At 37.7% G+C, this 14,100-nt stretch overlaps 1 protein-coding gene across 6 annotated transcripts in view; it reads left to right on the top strand.

Annotated features, from left to right (window-relative positions):
* The window catches only part of PIR (pirin), a 108,016-nt gene that overhangs the window by 66,316 nt on the left and 27,600 nt on the right, over positions 1–14,100 (top strand). For all 6 annotated transcript variants that reach the window (XM_054472424.2, XM_054472427.2, XM_054472425.2 and 3 more), the window contains one exon: positions 554–638. In XM_054472424.2, coding sequence (XP_054328399.1) covers positions 554–638 — 85 coding nt within the window. The remainder of the gene's footprint in view (positions 1–553; positions 639–14,100) is intronic.

The raw sequence follows: 14,100 nt of genomic DNA, 5'->3' as shown, positions 1-14,100 counted from the left end.
AAGTTACTGTTTATAATGGAAAATCCTGCAAAAGTTTGCCTTTCTTACATTTGGAGTTGTGGCTTTTTCAGGCGAGCAGTGTCGGACCATTTTTGTTAGCCAGAGGGCCAAGTAAAAAAAAATAAAAAATATGTGCAGGCCACATTTTTAAATTTCAAAATGGAAATGGCTTTCTTGAGACATGGGGAAGAAACATACATTTGGTTGTGAGATAACCTACCATATCGAGTGGAAGACCGGAAGTGGGAAAGTTGGAGCAACTATTGGCCAGTAAAATGTTACTATTGGACCATATTTGAGAACTGGCTGTAGGGAGACAGCTGTCATCCTGAAATTAGCTTGTCAACCACATTGTAAAGCTAGGAGGGCTAACTTCCAGACCAAGACCTTTAAGAGGGGCTGTTTTAGCAGCCCACCTCGGCTTTAACACTTCCCTAGGAGAAACTATAAATATAATGGATCCAGGCCCAGGCCTATTACAGAAGGGCCAGCTGAAGGAAAGAAGAACCTTATTCTTAGAAAAAAACACTGATGGTTTCCTTTTCCTTTTCAGTCCAAGGTTTACACTCGCACACCAACCTTATATTTGGACTTCAAATTGGACCCAGGAGCAAAACATTCCCAACCTATCCCTAAAGGTATGATGGGTTCTGGGGTTTAGTAGTCATGTCAGGAAAAACAAAAACAAAGACAAAAACAAAAAACCAACAAGGGGCTGTTTTCTCTGGAATGTGCTTGTTTCTGAAACTCAGCACAAAGTTCTATGAACTCTTGTTTATGTTTAATTGTGTTTAAATTGACAAATACTGCTGGGACCTTCCAAGTTAAGAAAATCAGGAAGAGGCCGGGCACGGTGGCTCACGCCAGTAATCCCACCACTTTGGGAAGCCGAGACGGGTGGATCACGAGGTCAGGAGATCAAGACCATCCTGGCCAACATGGTGAAACCCCGTCTCTACTAAAAATACAAAAACTAGCTGGGCGTGGTGGCACACGCCTGTAGTCCCAGCTACTCGGGAGGCTGAGGCAGGAGAATCGCTTGAACCCGGGAGGCGGAGGTTGCAGTGAGCCGAGATCATGCCACTACTCTCCAGCCTGGGAGACACAGCGAGACTCCATCTCAAAAAAAAAAAAAAAAAAGAAAAAAAGAAAGAAAAGAAAATCAGGAAGAACTCACAGAATGTTAGGGCTAGACCTTGTGGGCCATACCCCTCAATTTACAGGTGTGGAAGGCCTAAAAGATGGGTCACTTGCTCAAGGCCACCCAAACACTTACTGGATGAGGTAGGGCAAGGAAAATACCCCTGTCTCCTGACTTTCCAGCTCCTATTGACTCACAGTGTTCCTGAAGGCAAATTCGGACCTGTGTTACTTATACACAAGTGCCCACTTGATTGAGATACAGATTTTGCTTGATATAGGTGTTGTTATGTAAAGGTTACCTTTAGATTGACATTTGAATCCAAAGAATAATTAAAAAGTCCCAAGTATTTAAGGCCTATTTTGTTCCTTTTTTTTTTTAATTCTGGCTAATTTTTACAATTGTTTTATTCTGTAGACATGGGGTCTCGCTCTGTTACCCAGGCTAAAGTGCAGTGGCATGATCATAGCTCACTGCAGCCTTGAACTCCTGGGCTTAAGTGATCCTCTTGCCTCAGCCTCCCATGTAACTGAGACTACAGATGTGTGCCACTACGCCCAGCTAATTTTTTAATTCTTTTGTAGAGATGGAGGTTTCACCACGTTGCCCAGGCTGGTCTCAGATTCCTGGCCTTAAGTCGATCCTTCTGCCTTGGCCTCCCAAAGCACTGGGATTTCAGGCATGAGCCATTGTGTCTGGTCTATTTTTAAATAATTTTACTTTTTTATTAACACACAATAGATGTACATATTTTCAGGGTACATGTGACAATTTAATATGTTCATATAATTTGTAAAGATCAAGTCAGTATAATTAGGATATTCATCACCTTAAATATTTGTCTTTTCTTTATGCTAGAAACATTTGAATTATTCTTTTCTAGCTGTTTGGAAATATACAAAGATTGTTGTAAACAATAGTCGTCCTACTGATCTATCAAACACCATATCTTATTTCTTCTATCAAATTGTATATTTGTACTTATTAATCAATCTCTCTTTATTCCTCCCAGACCCCTACCCTTCATGTCTTCTAGTAACCATCAGTCTTCATGAGATCTTTATGAGATCCACTTTTTTACTCCCATATAAGAGTGAGAACGTGTAATATTTGTCTTTCTGTGCCTGGCTTATTTAACTGAATGTCCTCTCCAGGTTGCTGCAGATGACAGGATTTCATTCTTTTTATGGCTGAATAATATTTCATTGTGTATTTATATCACATTTTCTTTATCCATTCATCTATTACTGGGCACTTAGGTTGATTCTACGTTTTGTACATTGTGAATAATGCTGCAATAAACATGAGAGTGTAGATATTTCTTTGATATATTGATTTTTTTCTTTTAAATAGGTACCCAGTAGTTGAATTGCTGGATTACATGGTAGTTCTATTTTTAGTTTTTTGAGGAACCTTCATACTGCTTTCCATAATGGTTGTACTAATTTACATTCTCACTGACTGTATACAAGGGTTCCCCTTTCTCCACATCCTCACCAGCATGTGTTATTCCCTTTTTGATAACAGCCATTTTAACTGGGGTGAGATGATGTCTCGTTGTGGTTTTGATTTGCATTTCTCTGATGATTAGTAATGTTGAGCATTTTGTTCATACACCTATTGCCCATTTGTATGTCTTCTTTTGAGAAATGTCTATTCCGAGCTTTTGCCCATTTTTAAATTGGATTTCTTTTTGCTATTGTATTGTTGAGCTCCTTATATATTCTGGTTATTCATCCCTTGTCAGATAGGTAGTTTGCAGATATTTTCTCCCATTCTGTGGGTTGTCTGTTCACTTTTTTTTTTTTTTTTTTTTTTTTTTTTTGAGACAGAGTCTTGCTCTGTCACCCAGGCTGGAGTACAGTGGCGTGACCTCTGCTCACTGCAACCTCTGCCTCCTAGGCTTAAGCAATTCTCCTGCTTCAGCTTTCCAAGTACCTGGGATTACAGGTGTGTGCCACCATGCCTGGCTAATTTTTGTATTTTTAGTACAGATGTGGTTTAACCATGTTGGCCAGGCTGGTCTTGAACTCCTGGCCTCAAGTGATCTGCCTGCCTCGGCCTCCCAAAGTGCTGGGATTACAGGCGTGAGCCACTGCACCCAGCCTCATGTTATTGATTGTTTCCTTTGCTGTGCAGAAGCTTTTGAGCTTGATATAATATCATTTGTCTATTTTTGCTTTGGTTACTTGTGCTTTTGAGGTCTTACACAAAATATCTTTGTCCAGTCCAATGTCCTGGAGATATTCCTCAATGTTTACTTGTAGTAGTTTCATATTTTGAGGTCTTAAATTTAAGTCTTTAATTCATTTTGATTTGATTTTTGTTTATGGCAAGAGATAGGGGTCTAATTTCATTCTTCAGCATATGAATATCCAGTTTTCCCAGCACCATTTATTGAAAAGACTGTCTATTCTTCAGTGTATGTTCTTAGCACCTTTGTCAAAAAATGAGTTCCATTGATCTATGTGTCTGTTTTTATGCCAATACCATGCTGATTTGATTACTATAGCTCTGTAGTATAATTTGAAGTCAGGCAGTGTGATGCCTCCAGCTTTGTTCATTTTGCTCAGGATTGCTTTGGCTATTTGGGGTCTTTTGTGGTTCCATATAAGTTTTAGGATTCATTTCTGTGAATGAGATTGGCATTTTGGTAGGGATTGCATTGAATCTGTAAATTGCTTTGGGTAGTATTGTCATTTTAATGATATTAATTCTTCCAATCCATGAGCACAGAATAGCTTTCAATTTTTTTGTGTCCTTTTCAATTTCTATCATCAGTGTTTTATAGTTTACCTTGTATAGATTTTTCACTTCTTTGGTTAAGTTGATTCCCAGGTATTTTATAATCTTTTTTTGTAACCATTGTAAATAGGATTGCTTTCTTGATTTTTTTTTTCAGATTGTTCACTCTTGGTGTATATAAATCCTACTAATTTTTGTATGTTGATTTTGTATCCTGCAACTTTACCAAATTTGTTTATTAGTTTTAATGGTTTTTTTTTGGTAGAGTCTTTAAGTTTTTCTTAGTGTAAGATGATGTAATCTGTGAACAAGATTAGTTTGACTTCTTCCTTTCTTATTTGAATGCCCTTTGTTTTTTTTTCTCTTGCCTAGTTGCTCTAGACAAGACTTCCAGTATTATGTTGAATAAAAGTGGTTAAAATGGGCATCTTTTTCTTGTTCCAGATCTCAGAAGAAAGAATTCAGTTTTTCAGCTGAATTCTTTCAATTTTTTCCCATTCAATGTGGTGATAGCTGTGGGTTTGTCATAATAAGGCCTTTATTATTTTGAGGTACATTCATTCTGTACCCAGTTTGTTAAAGGTTTTTGTCATAAAGAGATGTTGAATTTTATTGAATGCTTTTTCAGCATCTATTGAAATAATGATTTTTTTCTTCTTGATTCTGTTAATGTGATGTGTCACATTTATTGATTTGTGTATGTTGAATGTTGAAACATCCTTGCATTTTGGGATGAATCACACTTGATCATGGTGAACAATCATTTTAAGGTGCTGTTGAATTCAGTTTGCTAGTATTTTGTTGAGAGTTTTTGCATCTATGTTCATCAGCAATATTGACTTGTGGTTTTCTTTTTTTGTTGCGTTCTTGTCTGGTTTTGGTATCAGGGTAATGCTGGCCTCATAGGATAAATTTGGAAGTACTCCCTCCTCTTCAGTCTCTTTGAAGAGTTTCAGTAGGATTGGTATTAATTTGTCTTTAAATGTTTGGTAGAATTCAGCAGTGAGGCCATCAGATCTTGGGCTTTTTTTTTTTTTTATGGGAGACTTATTATGGCTTCTATCTCATTACTAGTTATTGCTTTGTTGAAGTTTTCTATTTCTTCATGGTTCAATCTTGGTAGGTTGTATGTATCCAGGAATTTATCAATTTTTTCTAGGTTTTCCAATTGCTTGGCATATAGTTGTTCATAGTAGTCTCTAATGATTCTTTGTATTTCTGTGGTCTCAGTTATTGTGTCTTCTTTTTCATTTCTGATTTTATTTATTTGGGTCTTCTCTCATTTATTCTTAGTCCAGCTAAAGGTTTGTCAATTTTATTTATCTTTTCAAAAAACCAACTTTTCACTTCATTGATCTTCTGTATTTTTTTGTCTCAATTTCATTTACTTCTACTCTGATCTTGATTATTTCTTTCCTTCTACTAATTTTGGATTCCATTCTGGCTATTTAAGTACAGAAAAATTTTAGATTAATTTGCTTAAACATAAGCCTTCACGATCCGTGATTTTTATAACAATAAGTATAAGTGTATGTGTGCTTTAACCTTTTAGTGCAGTGCTTTTATCTTTTACTTTTGAGTTGCTTTCCTCCAATCCCTTGTCCTCCCTTATCTATGTCCAGTACCCTCACCATATAGATCACAGGTATATCCTTGAATTATATCTTGCTGTATTTTTCTCCACACTTATTTTTCTACACTGACATATATGTGCATTCAAATATATGCAGATATAAGGTTATTTTGTCATTTTACTAAAATGGAATCGTAACTACTCTTTTACGTCCTATTTATTTGACTGAAAAATACCCATGGAAATCCTTCCCAATTTACTTATATAGCTCCTTTTGTTTTGTTTTGTTTAAGAGACAGGATTTCTCTGTGTCACCCAGGCTGGAGTAAAGTGGCACAATTATAGCTCACTGCAACCTCGAACTCCTGTGCCCAAGAGATCTTCCCACCCCAGCCTCCCAAGTAGCTAGGACTACAGGCACTCATCATTAATGGTGGCTCCTTTTAACAGTGATATTCTACATCATCTAAATACATACTATGATGTATTTAGCTATTTTCTATCAATGGAAATTCACTTTGTTCCTAGTGCTTGGCTACAGCAAACTGGTCTGCAATGAATACCTTGTGTATCTGCCTTCCCATGTGGAAATTTATTTTGATGAAACAGGTTTCCAGGGATGGTCACCAGGTCTATGCATGCTTAGTTTTAAAAGACATTGTCAGGTTGCAATCCAAAGAGGCAGTCACACTTTCTATTAGCAGCATATAGAATACCAGTTTCTCCACAATCCCACTAGCAGGAAGTGTATGGTTCATGTTCATTTTTGCTCTGCTCTCAGACATCACCTTATATTGCCTCCTGAGAGAATGTATATCTGTCAGTTTACAAAGCTGTATTTGCATTTTATTTTGTCATCATGAATTTTAAACCTGAGATTTGTTTTCAAGCACGTTTTGTTGTTGTTGTTGTCGTTGTTATTGTTTTGAGATGAAGTCTTGCTCTGTCACCCAGGCTGGAGTGCAGTGGTGTGATCTCGGCTCACTGCAACCTCTGCCTCCCAGGTTCAAGTGATTCTCCTGCTTCAGCCTCCCGAATACCTGAGACTACAGGCGCATGCCACCATGCCTGGCTAATTTTTGTATTTTTAGTAGCAATGGGGTTTGACCATGTTGCCCAGGCTGGTCTTGAACTCCTGACCTCAGGTGATCTGCCCACCTCGGCCTCCCAAAGTTGGGATTACAGGTGTGAGCCACTGCACCCAGCCTCAAACACTTTTTTTTTTGACACGGAGTTTTGCTCTTGTCGCCTAGGCTGGAGTGCAATGGCACAATCTCGGCTCACTGCAACCTCTGCCTCCCGGGTTCAAGCGATTCTCCTGCCTCAGCCTCCTGAGTAGCTGGGATTACAGGCACCCGCCACCACGCCCAACTAATTTTTGTATTTTTAGTAGAGATGGGGTTTCACCATGTTGGCCAGGCTGGTCTCAAACTCCTGACCTCAGGTAACCCATCCGCCTCAGCCTCCCAAAGTGCTGAGATTACAGGCATGAACTACCACACCCGGCCTCAAAAACATTTTTATAGGGATACAACAGGAAATAGCTTAGAATTGCACATTTAGCATTGAGCGTCTGTAAACCCACTTTAAACAAGTGTGTTATGAACCCAGCTATGAAGCAAAAGATCCTTTCTTTTCCAATACATCACTTTTAGTTATAGTGTTCTCTCTTTCTCAGTCTGTCTGTCTGTATCTCTCTCTCTCCCTCCCTCCCTCCCCTTTCTCTGTCTCTCTCTTACACACACACACACACACACACACACAGACTCATCCATGCTTCCACTGCATCAGGTGACAAATACAAAGTTTGAGGCTTCTCTGTTTAGTGCCAAACAATTAATTCAAGTATTATAAAGCATTCATTATTTGCTGCTTTGATAGTCCTGGCTGCCTGTCATCAGACATACTGGATGGTAAAATTATGCTGTACAAATTTTATTATGAAGTAATTCAAATCAAGGTCACCATTTGTCTTTTTTTTTTTTTTCCACCTTTCCAGGTCAAATTCCATCATAAACTCCAACGACTGTCTAAATTCTTTTTATTTGGGTGCTTTGTTGTATCAAATATTTCGTGAAATGTGTAGGCCATTGGCTGGGTCCTGGACATGTTTTGTTTATAATATTTGATTGTTTTGTTACTCATGGTAAAGGGATTTGACATGGATGTCTGGGTTATGTTTGGCTTTTGGCATAAGCTTTGCAGTCTAACTAATTTAATGTTGACTTGGTTGTATCATTAACAGACTAATTGGATAGCAATAGAAGCATACACTGCTACCATCCTATCCCTGATACTGGGAAAATGCATACATCCCAAGGGAAATCCAGTTAAGGGAGACTGAAAACGTTTCTCATGAATCAGACTAGGTTTTATCTGAGTTCCTTCCCATAAATACTATTTGAATCGATTTTTACCATCTCTTTATTTCCTTCAGGCTAGGCACGTTTCTCTTGGGTTGTGCTAATCTTGCAGAAAACAGATGTTTCATGCAGTGATGATTTGGAAGGCAGTTGATATCAGGAATTGAGCTGGACGGTGCATCACTTACAAAGAATCTAATTTGTCGAGTTTCTGACAGTACCAGATTCCTTTCACATTGGCCACACGTTTTTCATATTAGATCTTGGCTAAAATAAGAGTAAGTAGTTTTTTAATGGTGACTTTTACCATCTCTTGCAAGGCTCAAGGCAATCTGACTTTCCTTTTGCTGTAAACTGATTTACAGATAACACTGTTTGTTACCATTAATTATGAAGGACATAAATCTATATTTCTAGAAAAATATCAATCTTTTCCAAGAAACATGTGCCTTCTTGTCCTCATGTCCCCCTTGTCTTCTGAATGACTGTATCACAGTTTGGCCCTCAACAGCCACTCTGTTTATTTTCCTCATTTTCTTTTACAGCACCTTTGCCTCTAGATACTTAAAGGCAGGATCTGGAATGTTAAAAATGGAGAGCTGTTATGGGAAAATCTTGATATTATGAACCTTTTTGCTTTTCCTCACCTTATAACTTTTCCTTTACAGTATATATAGATCAATAAACAAAATTTCTTTAGAAACCATATAGTCTACCCCTCTGTGGTAGGCAAAATAATGTCCCCCCAAAGATGTCCACGTCCCAGTTTCCAGAATCTGTGTTTATGTTATGTTCCATGGCAAAAACGACTTTGCAGATGTGACTAAGTTAATGCTGCTGAGATAGGGCAATTAGCCTGGATGATGCAGGTGGATCCCGTATCATAAAGGAGAAACTAAATAAGAGAAACAGGGAGACGGAGTCAGAGTTAGAGAAGGACATGTGACAATAGAAGCAGAGGTCAGAGTGATGTGATTACTGGTTTTGAAAATGGAAGGGCCCACAAGCCAAGGATTAGTGGCAACCTCTAGAAGTTGAAAAAGGCAAGAAAACAAATTTCCCCCTACAGCCTCCAGGAAGAATACAGTCCTGCTTGATTTTAGACCTATGAGGCTCATTTTGGGGTTTCTGACCTCAAGAACTGTAAGATAAAAATTTTTGTTACTTTAAAGCACTAAGTTTTAGAGTAATTTGTTATAGCAGCAATAGGAAACTGATATACCAATATATTTTTGCTGCTGTGTTTACGGGGAAAAAAAAGGAAAGGAGCTACATCTTCCTTGATTAAAAAGTAGATTTTAATGCCATACATACAGTAGCTACTTGGTAAGTCACATTAGTATACATTTAAATAAATCTTATTGTATTAATTATCTATATGCTGCATAACAAATTATCCCCAAAACTTTGTGCCTTAGAACAACATGTATTGTCTTGCAATGTCTCTCAACTTAGCTGTGTACTGTTACAAGGCCATGATCAAAGTGTCAGCTGGGGGCTGGGCACTGCGGCTTACACCTGTAATCTTAATACTTTGGTAGGCTGAGGTGGGCAGATCACTCACGGCCAAAAGTTTGAGACCAGTCTGGCCAACATGGCAAAACCCCATCTCTACTAAAAATACAAAATTTAGCCAGGCATGGTCGTGCGGGCCTATAGTCCCAGCTACTGGGGGTGGAGGGGGGCGGGGGTTGGCTGAGGCATGAGAATTGCTTGAACCTGGGAGGTGGAGGTTGCAGTGAGCCAAGATCACCCACTTCACTCCTGCCTGGGTGGCAGAGCTAGACTCTGTCTCAGAAAAAAATAAATAAAGTGTCATCTGGGACTGTGGTCATCTCAAGGCTTGACTGGGAAGGATGTGCTTCCAAGCTCACACTCATGTGGTTGCTGGCAGCATTCAGTTCCTCAAGGGTTGCTGGCTAGAGTCTGCTCTCTGTTTTTGGCCACATGGGGCTCTATATAGGGCAGCTGACAACATGACCACTGACTTCCTCAGAAGGCGCAAGGATGAGCAAGATGGAAGCCAGAGACTTTATGTAACCTAATCTCAGAAGTGACATTGCATCAGTTTTGCTATATTCTACTGGTTAGAAGCAAGACTCTAGCCACAGCCCATACTCAGAGAGAGGGAATTACATAGGGCAATACGGGAGGCAGGATCAGGGAGACGTCTTAGAGTCGACCTCCACACTTATGATCTTGGTTGAAAGTACCACACATTTTTCCATATTCTCTCTCCATATTCCATTTTCTCTCTCTCATTTGTGACTTTTAAAAATGACTTGAGTAAACCTCGAAAAATGCATAGTGATTTTTTCCACAGGCTTCTTGCCTGTTTTTTCATAGTCTTTCTCTACTTTCAAGGAGAATGCCCCAAACATGAATGATTCATGTAGAATTTTACATTTTGAGTCTTTTCATAGAAAGCAAAAGCCGATTTAATTCATGAGTAATTTTTTTTCAGAGCTCTCTACTTCCCAGCAGTACATTAGACTATTCAATCATAGTTCCCTTCATACTTAGAATATATACATAACAGTTATGGATGTAAATCTATAGGTCTTCAGAACAGTGATTAACGTGAATCAGAGCCTGAAATATAAAATTATTCAGGAAGAACTTTAACATCATTTTCCTTTGACTGGGTTGTCTTTTTCATACTGATTTGTAAGAGCTCTTTATATATTCTGAATACTAGTCATTGTCAGTTATTTGTGTTGTAAATGTCTTTCCTGCCTTTTTTTTAACCTTTCTATACTATGTTTCTCTATTTTAATAAGTAAAAATGCTTTAAATGTATCAGTTGGCTCCTTAATGATTAGTGGTTTCTGTGGCTTCTTTAATCATCTTTCCCTAACCCAAGATCATAAAAATGTACTCTCTACTATAAGTGCTTTGTTGTTTTGCCTTTCATATTGATACATTTATTTCACCTGGAATGGTTTTTTAAATTATTTTTTAAATTGACTGGTAAAATTGTATGTATTTATCATGTACAACTTGATGTTTTGAAGTATTTATACACTGTGGAATGACTGAATTTAACTAATTAACATACATTACCTCACATAGTTATCATTTTTGTGATAAGAACACTTTATGTTCCCTCTCTTAGCATTTTTCAAGAATACAATACATTGTTATTAACTGTAGTCACCATGTTGTACAATAGATCTCTTGAACTTATTTCTACTATTTAACTGAAATTTTGTATCCTTTGATGAAATTGGTTTTCATGTATGGTAAGATACAATTACATTTTTTAAAACATGGTTTGAAACAGAGGAAAAAATGGCAAAAATCCATGATGGAGAATGCCATGAACATTTTAAGGGGTTCACAGTTCACTGAATCATCATATAGTAATAACAATCATTATAGCTAACATTTATTAAATGCCTACTGTTTGCCAGAAACTGCTCTAAGAACCTTCCCTGTCCTAAGAATTAACACCTGTAATCCTCACGACCCTATGAGGTAAGGATTATGATTACCTCATTTTTCAGATGAGGAAACTGAGGTACAAAGAGATTAAGTAACTTACTCAATATCAATTAGCTAGTGAGTAATGGGACTGAGTTTCTGCTAGGACTCTTAACTGCCGTCTTGTCCTGCATCAAACAAAAACATGGACCTTTAGTGAACAGTACTCTATTAGTAGTGTCTTGGGCATACTGGTAAATAAATCCAAGATTTTGCACATAGGTTAGAAAAACGACTATTCTTGAAAATTTTTAGATGAGTAATATCATCAGTACGAAAATTGTGTTGTGTTTTTCCGTTATGTCACCTTTAGGAGAGAACAGATTAAATTGATGATCAATGTAAACTAAAAACCTATTCTAATAATTTAAATATGTTTCAATTTTGGCAGGGGTGTATTTTTTTTCATATTTTACAGGGGCTTTTAAAAAATATTTTTCTCAGGCTGGGCATGGTGGCTCACACTTGTAATCCACACACTTTGGGGGACTGAGGCAGGCGAATCACTTGAGGCCAGGAGTTCGAGACAAGCCTAGGCAACAAAGTGAGACTCTGTAATTTTAAAAAAAGACCTCTTTCTCTTAAAAACAGTTAGGTGTCCAAACACATCCTGAAGTAATCTTAGGGTTATTTATGACATTCCCTGCTAATTTCAGGTTTCTATTATTTTTTGAACATTTATTTAATCCTTAAAATTCTGTATATTTCAGATCTTAATAGTCTATAAACTTGGCTTCAATCTAAGTTCGAATGCCTAAACTAGTTTCTGTTTTAGAGTGCTAAAATAGAATTTTATGATTATGTCTACATTATTTGAATTATTTTCTGATTTTTTTTCTGAGCAATTAAAAATCAGTTGTGAATACTGTATGTCTGAAGAGGAGACAAGTTTTGTTCAAATAAAACCAAGAAATAGTAGTAGCATATATTGCTTTAGTTAAAAACTTTATTAAATGTCTTGATGAGAAAACCTCAATGTATCATTGTACACTTAGTCTCTAAAGAGCAGGATACAATTATTATGTGTTGATTTTAAACTTTTTTTAAAGAGCAGGATAAGCTTCTAGGGCGCTCTAATACATTTGTAGTACTATTGTATTAGCAAGAAAATAATCAGCAGGGATTTCCCTCCAGCGGGCTAGGCTTCATTCTGGGCATGCAGAAGGCTGTATTCTGAGTTTACATTCTGAAGAGCTTATATTGCTTATATATTTCTCATTCAAAATGTTAAATTTCATTTATTTCTTAGTTTTCCTGTTAGCTTCTGATGCAATGAGTGTTCAGTATTATGAATGTGGACCAAACCATAAGACAGGGTTCTCCTATAGGCTTACTTAAAATACGGGATCCTGAGGGATGGCTCTTAATGTTGTATGCCCATGGCTTATAAACAGCCTGTAGTATGATCGTTCTGTAATGTATAAAGTGCATTCTGAGTCTATTTTATTCTGGAAAACCAATTGTCTCAAGTGTTTTGATGTGTATACCATTGTGTTATATAGTTGGGCATTTTATTATTGGTGTCACTCATCAAATTTGGTAAAATGGGCATTCTCATTTTTTTCCAATGGAATTCTCACAAGTTCAGGTAATAACCTATCTCTTTCCCAGACTGTGGAGTTACAAAGTTGACATTTCTTTATCTTGCTGTTTATGTTCAGTTATAAGATGGGGGTTAAATGCCTATTCTTGGCAAGCTAGTAGATCTTATGGTGAACTGTCACTTGCTGTATGATCAGGCAACCCAACTTATGTCACCAATTCTAGTCTGCAGTGTTTGGTGGGACACAGACAGCATCCTTAATGCCATGAGGTTCTTGATGAGGACGTTTTGGGAGAAGTCCCAAAATGCAGACTTCTTTTGGGAAATGATGACCCTGCTGAGCTTTGCTCCACAGTTGAAGAGACTAATTGGCTTGGTGTGAGGGGGGTGCAGCAGGGAGCTTGGGGCCATCTCCATAGCAACGACCCTTCTCTGGCCTGGGTCACAGCCTCATCAGAATTGTGTAACTTCTCCACATGCACAGATTTAAAGGAAAGTGGAAAGAGAAGAAAGGGGCAGGAAAATGAACTGATATTTGTTAAATACCTCCTAAGTGCCTGGCATTGTGTAGAGAAGATTAAAAACATATAACACACATATGCATATACAGATGTATATGGACATTTATATATGTTTATACAGACATACAATAGAAACAGTATGTTTGATGTTTCCTCGTTAGACTGTGTTCATCACAACAACTCTGTGTTATACGTATTCATTCCTTATTTTACAAACCAGCAAACAGGCTTGAAGAGATGAAGAGTCTGGTCCTAGATCTCCCTGAGGGTGATGCACTGATGTTGAAACAGGAACTTTCTGCCTGTAATGGTGTGTGCTCATTTTTGTTGCTGTTTTATGGTTGCTTAGTTGGTTTGTTTTCTGTGGTTCTCCACAAAGCCTCCTTTAAGATTTGCTGCTGCGCTTTGTTTCCCCACTCCCCAAGAGAGAGTTGCTTGGATAGAATTAAATATGGAGGCAGGGCAGGCAGAGAGGCCATGATACTGGAGAAATGTAGGACCACATTGAGAAGAGTCTGTCTGTCAGAAGTTTGGGCTTGTCCTGGGAGAACAGGGAGCCATTGAAGGATTTTAAGTGGAGATTCTAAAAAGGTGCAATTTACGAGTGTAGAAAACGGATTGGCAGCAACCACTTAGGGGAACATTTTTTTCACCAGTATGGTTTTTATCTTAAAGAAAAGATAGATATGAAATAAATATGGCAAACATATATGTTCATTATTTCATCCTTT

The sequence above is a fragment of the Pongo pygmaeus genome, chromosome X (genome assembly GCF_028885625.2).
Source record: "Pongo pygmaeus isolate AG05252 chromosome X, NHGRI_mPonPyg2-v2.0_pri, whole genome shotgun sequence".
Classification (NCBI taxonomy): domain Eukaryota; kingdom Metazoa; phylum Chordata; class Mammalia; order Primates; family Hominidae; genus Pongo; species Pongo pygmaeus.
Note: the sequence above shows the minus strand (reverse complement) of the source record. Positions and strands in the feature narration are given on the sequence as shown.